The 10,548-nt window shown below is 40.6% G+C and overlaps 1 protein-coding gene across 1 annotated transcript; it reads right to left on the reverse strand.

Annotated features, from left to right (window-relative positions):
- Window positions 1–94: 94 nt before the first annotated feature.
- On the reverse strand, window positions 95–9,716 carry LOC107592380 (endoplasmic reticulum aminopeptidase 1-like). The gene is made up of 27 exons (XM_016281877.1): window positions 9,577–9,716; window positions 8,612–9,127; window positions 8,381–8,519; window positions 8,091–8,225; window positions 7,836–7,956; window positions 7,595–7,749; window positions 7,344–7,457; window positions 7,077–7,208; window positions 6,848–6,979; window positions 6,391–6,474; window positions 6,150–6,307; window positions 6,029–6,064; window positions 5,762–5,790; window positions 5,521–5,675; window positions 5,270–5,383; window positions 5,003–5,134; window positions 4,774–4,905; window positions 4,317–4,400; window positions 4,076–4,233; window positions 3,195–3,274; window positions 2,799–2,982; window positions 2,511–2,667; window positions 1,270–1,454; window positions 946–1,107; window positions 733–873; window positions 574–655; window positions 95–444 (listed from the first exon to the last, which is right to left on the reverse strand). Exons 2-27 carry the CDS (start codon window positions 9,100–9,102, stop codon window positions 274–276), a joined length of 3,663 nt encoding a protein of 1,220 aa, XP_016137363.1. The 5' UTR covers window positions 9,103–9,127; window positions 9,577–9,716; the 3' UTR covers window positions 95–273.
- Window positions 9,717–10,548: the final 832 nt, after the last annotated feature.

Here is a 10,548-nt window from a genome sequence, read left to right on the forward strand (position 1 = left end):
CAAATTGTATAATTGATTGCTAAAAAAGATATTACAAAAGTAATCAAATCCTTAATTTAATTTCAATACTAAAGGTTGGAGACAGACGAAAATGTTAAATCATACATTTATAAGAAACGGTACAGCTATTCAAAAATATTCATCCCATATTCACAAATTCAGAACCAGTTATTTCACACACTTTAGCACATCAATGTTCTTATCAACATTCTTGCATCATTTTAAATGGCAAAATAAAATGTGTACAGCCATGACTTTTACAGTACAAGTGCTTCACAGCTCTGTATTTTTGTGCTGGTCATACTGTCTGTGCAGCCAGGCCTTCAGTAGGGGGAGGTTCTTGTCCATCCAGCGAATGTTCTCTTCAATGTTCTCCAAGGCTTGCAGAATACATCTCAGTTCTGCTCCAGTCTCAGCCCGCAAGGAACTGAAGAAACGACGAACCTGACGGGGCAGAGAAACACGCTCTATTGTAATATAATAACGTTTTCCGATTACAGGATCAGATGTTTTTGGTCTAGACCAACTGATGAAAGCTCCCAATAAATTGTTTGGCTAAAAATAAATACCTACCTCAGCTAGCATTTCTCTGGTGGAATACTGGTTGGTCACTCCTACTACCATGTGCGCTATAGAGTGTGAGCCAAGATCAAACCTATAAACAAAAGTCTGTAGTCATTAAAGGGCTCACAACGTACCACTACTGTGCGTCTAATTAAATCAGCATCTCACTTCTTTATTAGAGCGTCCCAGTTAGCTTTTAAAAAGTCCCATGCGTGTTTGTAGGCCTTAGGATTTTTACTGACTGAAGTCACAACATATGGAAGATCCTGAGTCTTCATCACCTCTCCCACCAGACTCTGCTCTATCATCCTGACACAAAGGAAAGATGACATTAGTGATTAAACTTATTTTCTTAAACTGATGTTTGTCTGAATGTCTCACCATTTTAGCTTGTGATCGAGAGGGCTGGTCGTGAGGGCCATCTTTATCCTGTTCTTCATCGAGACATACATAGACTCCTTGTACTTCTCAAACAGGAACTCCCAGCCATCCTCAGTCCGGGCGCCAACAGAAAACACAGCCATAGTCACGTCATTGGGAAGACTAGAAGATGGAAAAACAAAAAAGGTCAGAAATAATTCATTTCTCTTGACTGTTTCATTCATTTAGAGAGGAAAAAGAAAACATGCTGTTACTTTTCCAAAGTTTTCATCTTAATGGTAACAGTTTAAAAAGAAATTTCAGAAATGGACGATGAGCACTAACCTCATATTGCCATCGGAGTCCCTCCACTGGTTGAAGAGGTGTGTAGCGGTGCTGACACAGGGAGGATGACCCCGCACACAGCCAAACATGAGGAGGTAGCTGCGCAGCATCCTCTGAGACACAGAGCCATCATCAGTCCACGACTGCTGGTCTATGAGCTTCCTGAACAGCTGCAGTATGTAGCCCTGGACCACAGCGAGACAATCAACATTTGTTACACATCTACAGCAGGGAAGAAGGCATGGCCAGTTTATTTATACAATATACAACTCATTTCATTCACAATGATAATTTAATATGCTTTACATAATCACGATAAACAGTTGATAAACTTTTAAAAACAAACAAGCAAAGAAAAAGAAAGAAAGATGAAAGCCCTTGTTGGTCAGTTTTTTTTAATTAACCAACCAACAAGGGGCCTCATTTATAAAATACTGCGTAGAAAGAATCCTAAATTTGATTTTACGATCATTTCTCAAAGTGCGTACGTGTGATTCATAGAACGAACGTACGCACAGAAAACGTGCGTACGCCTCTCTTTTAGATGTGAAATCTATAAATTGCAATGATTTTGAAATTGTGCGCAGCTGAACAGTTTCAGATCTCCGCCCTGTAAACAATGTCTAATTAATGTCCTTGGCTTATAAAAGAGCACGTGACAGTCCAAATCTTTTACAAGTGGCAATAAGGGCTTATATTTCCAAAAACCTGCAGCACTCGGGCAAACAAAAGTGCATATGTCTGCTCAGACCCTGACGTGGCGCTAAGTTCTTTTCCACGTCAAAGACCGTTTTTATAAATATGAACGTTGCCGTGGATTTTTGCATACGCACACTCTACGATCAAATCTGTGCGTACGCACATTTTATAAATGAGGCCCAAGGCCTTTTTAAAACAACACATTTCCAATATTTCACGTGCACCAAATCAGTATATTAGAATGATTTCTGAAGGATCATGGGACACTGAAGACTGGAGTAACGGCTGCTGAAAATTCAGCTTTACAATCACAGAAATGCATTATATTAAATGTATTAAAAGAGAAATCAGTTATTGTAAATTATAACAATAGTTCACAATATTACCGTTTTTACTGTATGTTTAAAATATGTATTATTAAATGTTATTAAGCTATTTTAGTTTTATTATCAGAATTGCACAGACTGAAAAGAGGCTGATTTCAAGCCTGAATGAATGAATCCACAAGCTAGGAGGTGAAATATGAATGCTCACTCACTGACCTTCATCTGATTCTCCAGCTCCACCATGTCTCTCTTCTCCATCAGTTTGTACAGAGGCACAAGCTCACTGAAGCCCTGTGTCACTGGCATAATCTCAGTCTCTTTGCTTAGATACAGGGTCAGGTCTAAAGCCTTATCCAGGGGAAGCTTCCCAACACTGCCCAGAACACATGGATAACTTGACAACACTTTTATGGAATGATCTGCAGTACTTTACTTGTCTGACTCTTGATACATTTTCTTCTCACTGACTAATAAGAGCACATGCGCAGATGACTGAGGACTGACCTGACCAGCTGGAAGGCGTTGTTGATGAGGCTGGCCCGGTCATTGCTGCTGAGCGCCGTGTGATTGTGTTTAAGCAACGTGATGAGGTCATCCCAGCCAGAACCCTCATAGTGCACAATGTAATATCCACTCATGTCCACATTAAACTTGATCCAGTCCACCTCCTCTGGCAGATACAGCACGTCTATCATGACATAATCAACAAAGCTGTTAGAAATCAGTGCTACAGTGCTTCAGACCTTGTGTTGTTTAGAGATGTAAAGTCATCTCTCTCTAAACATTTGACTTTTTAAAAACTTGAAAATGAATGTCATTAAATTATTATGAAAACAATTTATATAATACTATTAGAACAAACTTCATAATATTACTAGAAAATTCTATTAAAACAAATACCTGTTTTGGTCTTAAGCAGGAAGCGTTGCACTGTTGTTGAGCCGCTGGTAATGTAAGTCAATGGAACGTGCCACAGAAAGCTGTAAGCGGCAAAAGATCAAGAATTAAAGACTTAGCCAAACTCACAAACAAGCGTTAAAAAGGAAAAATAAGAGTCTGAAAGTAATTCAATAAATCTTTATAAAGTCCCATGTACACACAGCACGACTTGCTGTGACAAACTAATGGACGTTATTCCTTTTCAGAGTTCACGATTTGTGGTAACATGAGTGACAGTGACCACTGGCAATGTGTCAATGCATCTCCTGTACGACAGAGGCGTTTGTTACTGTGAGCGATTTCATTTTGGAAATTATTTATCTCTGTGGATATAATTTTTTTAAATGAATTGAGAGACTCATCTCATTCATTTGGGGGAAGTCATGGCCTAATGGATAGAGAGTCGGACTCATAACCCAAGGTTGTGGGTTCGAGTCTTGTACCGGAAGGGATTGTAGGTGGGGGGAGTGAATGTACAGCGCTCTCTCCCACCTTCAATACCACGACTGAGGTGCCCTTGAGCAAGGCACCGAACCCCCAGCTGCTCTCCAAAAATGGCTGCGTGTGTGTCCAAAATGAACACAGTGTGTGTTCACTGCTGTGTGCGTGCGCACTTAGGATGGGATAAATGCGGAGAACTAATTCCGAGTATGGGTCACTTTCACTTTCATTCATGCTGAGTATTATTCATTGCTGCCCATCTTATTTGGACTGGTAATACATCTCAATTGCAAGCACATTTTCAACAGCATAAACCCTAAATAAATCATATAAAAATATAAAATCACTCAGGTTAAACAGGATTCAGAAGAAAATGTAGATCTTTGATATTAATAATGAACCTAGATGTTTGTGAGGGGTCATCACTCTTGAGGTAACGCTCTTGACTTAGTCTGACTTCGCGACCTCTGACCTCCACCGTAATGAGTGGAAAGCCCTCCTGCAATGTCCATGTCTCCATCATAGCCTTAACATCCAGCTCATCCTCAGAGTGCCATTTCTAAGAGATACAATATCACAGAAATACATCACAACACCAGTTAAAAACAGGGTAAAGAGAGTTCAGCTTAATGATTTACTCACAGAAGCTCCAGAGTGTGAGACTGAGCGCCGGCAAGACTCATCACCCTTCATTCTGCCCTCATCCAGACCATCAGAGTCACACACCTATAACAAAGAGAGACACCGAAAACACTCACTACATCATGAGACATTTTGATCTGGTACTCTTAAGCTGCAGTCACATTAGCAAACTTTCTGTGAAATTTCGCAGCCTGAAAAGGTCCACTGTCAATAGTGTAGTAAGAAGCACAGCTCACAAAGAAGTCTTTTATAAAACAAGCAGCTTTCTGTTGGTCAATGTGGCGAATTTGCTTAACCAACTTAAGTTGCATGGATTCCTATTGAAATGACTGGATTTTGCCCATGAAAATTTACTGAACAACTGTAAATGTGACCACACCTAATGAATTATAAGAAAACCTACACAGTTTACTGCAGAGTTTTATTCATCTGCATCACACATGTCATTTGTACTCACATTGGTCAGACTTTCCCACAGGTTACTATTGACCGTATTCTGGTAACTGTAGCGTTTTAGGTATCTCACAATGCCCAGTTTGAAGGCATCTGGGGTCAGGAACTCTCTCAGCATGTTCAGAATACAAGCCCCCTGAAATGACATTCACCATTGTAACATGATTTTAAGAAGCTTTTGATGGAGTTTCAATAGCAAGAAAAAGAAAACATTCCAAAGTTTTATTATGCACCTTGTCATAGGAAACATCATCAAACATTTCCTGTATCTGAGCAGGGTTCTCCACCGGTGTGGACACTGGGTGAGAGGAGCTTAAGGAGTCTACCTCCATGGCCTCGAAACACTTCCCCAAGAAATAATCCTCCTGTGGCACAAAGAAGATTGGGCTTCTTATTAGCACAGACTATCATCCAACTCATGCTGAGTGTTTTTAAAATAGTGAGTATGGAAATAAAATGACAGTCCTTCAGCAAGGGCCACCAATTTTACAAAAACTTACAACTTGCAGTTCAGGATTGGTGATGTTAACAGACACAAACTCCATGAACTTGGCAAAACCTTCATTCAGCCACAGATCATTCCACCACTGCATGGTCACAAGGTTACCAAACCACTGACAAGAACAGACACAAAATGAACAATTCACTCATTAACCACAGCAACATGTCATTTAGTAGAATAAGTACTAGAATACATCCCATGACACACACACACAAAAAAACAAACAGTTAATTGATGGCATAAGTTCACCTGATGGGCCAGTTCATGAGCGATGATCATCGTGATGCCCAGCTTGTCAGAAGCAGAAGACTTGTGGGGGTCAAAAAGAAGGGCTGATTCCCGGTAGGTGGTCAGGCCCCAATTCTCCATTGCTCCAGACTGGAAGTCTGGGATAGCAGCAAGATCTACAAAGCAGATTATTTAAATGGTGAACTCCGAAATCTGTCCTTTGCATTTTAAGTAGTAGATGAAATGCCTACACGGAACTAACCCTGTTTGGGTAGAGGAATGTACAGCGCTCTCTCCCACCTTCAATACCACGACTGAGGTGCCCTTGAGCAAGGCACCGAACCCCCAGCTGCTCTCCAAAAATGGCTGCGTGTGTGTCCAAAATGAACACAGTGTGTGTTCACTGCTGTGTGCGTGCGCACTTAGGATGGGATAAATGCGGAGAACTAATTCCGAGTATGGGTCACTTTCACTTTCATTCATGCTGAGTATTATTCATTGCTGCCCATCTTATTTGGACTGGTAATACATCTCAATTGCAAGCACATTTTCAACAGCATAAACCCTAAATAAATCATATAAAAATATAAAATCACTCAGGTTAAACAGGATTCAGAAGAAAATGTAGATCTTTGATATTAATAATGAACCTAGATGTTTGTGAGGGGTCATCACTCTTGAGGTAACGCTCTTGACTTAGTCTGACTTCGCGACCTCTGACCTCCACCGTAATGAGTGGAAAGCCCTCCTGCAATGTCCATGTCTCCATCATAGCCTTAACATCCAGCTCATCCTCAGAGTGCCATTTCTAAGAGATACAATATCACAGAAATACATCACAACACCAGTTAAAAACAGGGTAAAGAGAGTTCAGCTTAATGATTTACTCACAGAAGCTCCAGAGTGTGAGACTGAGCGCCGGCAAGACTCATCACCCTTCATTCTGCCCTCATCCAGACCATCAGAGTCACACACCTATAACAAAGAGAGACACCGAAAACACTCACTACACCATGAGACATTTTGATCTGGTACTCTTAAGCTGCAGTCACATTAGCAAACTTTCTGTGAAATTTCGCAGCCTGAAAAGGTCCACTGTCAATAGTGTAGTAAGAAGCACAGCTCACAAAGAAGTCTTTTATAAAACAAGCAGCTTTCTGTTGGTCAATGTGGCGAATTTGCTTAACCAACTTAAGTTGCATGGATTCCTATTGAAATGACTGGATTTTGCCCATGAAAATTTACTGAACAACTGTAAATGTGACCACACCTAATGAATTATAAGAAAACCTACACAGTTTACTGCAGAGTTTTATTCATCTGCATCACACATGTCATTTGTACTCACATTGGTCAGACTTTCCCACAGGTTACTATTGACCGTATTCTGGTAACTGTAGCGTTTTAGGTATCTCACAATGCCCAGTTTGAAGGCATCTGGGGTCAGGAACTCTCTCAGCATGTTCAGAATACAAGCCCCCTGAAATGACATTCACCATTGTAACATGATTTTAAGAAGCTTTTGATGGAGTTTCAATAGCAAGAAAAAGAAAACATTCCAAAGTTTTATTATGCACCTTGTCATAGGAAACATCATCAAACATTTCCTGTATCTGAGCAGGGTTCTCCACCGGTGTGGACACTGGGTGAGAGGAGCTTAAGGAGTCTACCTCCATGGCCTCGAAACACTTCCCCAAGAAATAATCCTCCTGTGGCACAAAGAAGATTGGGCTTCTTATTAGCACAGACTATCATCCAACTCATGCTGAGTGTTTTTAAAATAGTGAGTATGGAAATAAAATGACAGTCCTTCAGCAAGGGCCACCAATTTTACAAAAACTTACAACTTGCAGTTCAGGATTGGTGATGTTAACAGACACAAACTCCATGAACTTGGCAAAACCTTCATTCAGCCACAGATCATTCCACCACTGCATGGTCACAAGGTTACCAAACCACTGACAAGAACAGACACAAAATGAACAATTCACTCATTAACCACAGCAACATGTCATTTAGTAGAATAAGTACTAGAATACATCCCATGACACACACACACAAAAAAACAAACAGTTAATTGATGGCATAAGTTCACCTGATGGGCCAGTTCATGAGCGATGATCATCGTGATGCCCAGCTTGTCAGAAGCAGAAGACTTGTGGGGGTCAAAAAGAAGGGCTGATTCCCGGTAGGTGGTCAGGCCCCAATTCTCCATTGCTCCAGACTGGAAGTCTGGGATAGCAGCAAGATCTACAAAGCAGATTATTTAAATGGTGAACTCCGAAATCTGTCCTTTGCATTTTAAGTAGTAGATGAAATGCCTACACGGAACTAACCCTGTTTGGGTAGAGGGTACGGAATGTCAAAGTAGTCATCATAAAAGTCGAGCAGCTTCACTGCAGCATCCAGAGCAAACTCTGCCTGGTCGATCTTCTCTGGCACAGCATACACTGAAATCTGAATTCACATTAAAAAATGCAATGAGGAGTGTCAAAAAAAGTAATAAATGATGGAGGTGGGATCTTACAGTACTTAAAGGCTTTGTTATTAACGCTGTGGTTTTAATGGTATGAGACGGATCATCTTCTAACCTGGACTCCATGCAGACTCATCTTGCTGATAGACAGAAAGTCAGAGACAATGAAGGCCACCAGGTATGTGCTCATCTTTACACTCACATCAAACTGGTCCTCAAACAGGCCGTCTGGCAGCTCTAATGTTCTCAGCTGGAGTAAAGAAAAAAAAAAGAAAGTAGGATTAACAGAAGAAACGGTCTTCACACAGCAGATTAATAGTTCTTGTCGCATTATGATTTATTCAGGTTTTAGTCAGAAAACAGCAGGAATGATCAATAGAGGTTCTATGGATATTGTAACAGCACCTTAGGCATGTTTGAGAGGGCAATATGCTTTGCTTCTCTGCGAATCCGTATGGAAAAGTTTGCTTTGAAGTCAGGTTCATCAAAACAGGGAAAGGCTGCCCGGGCACTAGTCGGCTCAAACTGTGTGGAGGCCACAACCCTGTGAATGTGAAGGGATTATTATTTATAAAACAAAATAATAACAAAAAGAGATACTGGCTAAAAATCTTGAGTTTTTACTTAGTTTCTCACCTGACGTCTCCTTTGTTGCTGCGGTACGTGCTTTTGTAAAATCCATGAAAGCTTTCAGAGAGGTTGGCGGCAAACTCCAGTTCAACTGAATATACATGGCCCCTCTTCAGCAGTGCATTATCAGATATAAGCGCAATCTGCTGGAAGTATGGGTACTCTAGCACCTTCAGGGCCTGTAGCTGACCTTTGTCTGAACCTAGCAACCTTGCATTGGAGATATGAAGATCCTTGCTGTGCAGTATGATAGTCCTGGTGTTTTCATGGACCTCAATTTGGATCTGCACCCATCCAGTAAAGTCTAAACTTGTAAGATTGGGGTGCACAAGGAGATGGTAATGAAGGGGAGATACTGTGTCTGGAAGTCTCATTTTGTTCCATGGGAATGGTTCTCCATTGACTGATGTGGGGAATGAAGTGTGCTCTTGAGTGACTGCAGCCCAAAGGTGAACAGGCAGAACTATGAGATTCACAAGCAGAACAAAGCGAGTCATGGCTGCCCAGTACTACTTGGGAACACTGTAAAAGGGAAAAACGTATTAGCTCTGATAATACAATATAAGCTCAGCAAAAGATTGATTATTTTCAACGAGTTCTGTTTTCGCATTTGTTTAAAAGTAATTTACTGAGAAAGTGTCGAACAATGACGCTGCATATCGCCTCGTGTAGAAGTTTCATTTCTAAAGACCGTTGAGGACCGCTTTTGTGAACCGATTCAATCGATTTATTGAAAAGATCCGACTCAAAAGAACGGATACGGCGGATGCGATAGGCATAGCATTTAGGGTTGGAAATAATCTTTCGCTAAAATTAGTTGTAATATTAATAACATTCTACATTCGGTGATGGCCGTGTACGATGAAAACTGAAAAGGCACTGCGCAGTGCGCATGCTATACGCTTAACCAAACGTATTGTCTAGTGCAGGAGATAAAGTTCAAGTTTATCTTTACATCACAGAATACTTACAAACTATGCTTTTCAGTTAAAATCCTCGTTGTCTTCAAAAAATGAATCCGGTTATGGCTAAGCTGAGCATTCGTATCAATGAATGTGAAAGTGAAAATACAATTCATCAACATTTGCATCATGGGAAGTAGTTTTTTAAATGAAAGGCGCTGCACTGACTGTAGGATTAAACACAATTTGTATTTAATCTTTTCAGTTTTTCTTCTGTTTTTATATAATTCTATATATATGTATTTATTAATAAAATCAAATAAATACTTTGAGCAGTTTTCATTAGTTGTGCATAGTCCTCATACATTTTTTGACACAATGTGATTGAATGGGACCTTGAACACCGCACAAAGTTCTAAGTCTTTAAATTTGTGTCAGTGATGGTGGAGCAAAAAGGTGGCGGTCATAAATTGTGACAGTCAATGCTTATAAACTCAGTGTACATACTGATGTGTAATAAGTAATAATTTAAAGCTTTCTATAGATGTATTTATCATGTCTGTGATACATGCGATGGCGCCGCAGATGGCAGCCTCAGTGTTTGGCTCTCCAGTGTTTGTACTGTTTTTGTTAGTTTTTCCTGTTTTTTGTTTCTCAAACACGATCAGTTTTACCAGGGATGAGCTGCTGAACATTCGGCAGAACACAGCACACAATCTTCTACCCGGATTTTGTTTATTCGGACGTTTTGCTGAACATTGTATTCGGCGGAGCTGCTGCGCTGATCAAGCGCTTCAGGACGCGCAGATGGGGGTCGTTGCCGAGCATCCATATGGCGAATCTCCGCTCTCTACCCAACAAAACGGACAAACTTATTTTTTACGCCCCTAGGGCCAGGCTTCGGGACCATTTTCACTTCATAGTTAAGACGCGGGCCGGGCATCGGGCTTGTTTTAGGCTTCTTCTATTTTTATATTTTAGACATCCATCAATTAGTTCGGCAGAACACAGCACACAATCTTCTACCGGATTTCGTTTATT

Source organism: Sinocyclocheilus grahami, unplaced genomic scaffold, assembly GCF_001515645.1.
Source record: "Sinocyclocheilus grahami isolate Dianchi unplaced genomic scaffold, SAMN03320097.WGS_v1.1 scaffold152.1, whole genome shotgun sequence".
Taxonomy (NCBI): domain Eukaryota; kingdom Metazoa; phylum Chordata; class Actinopteri; order Cypriniformes; family Cyprinidae; genus Sinocyclocheilus; species Sinocyclocheilus grahami.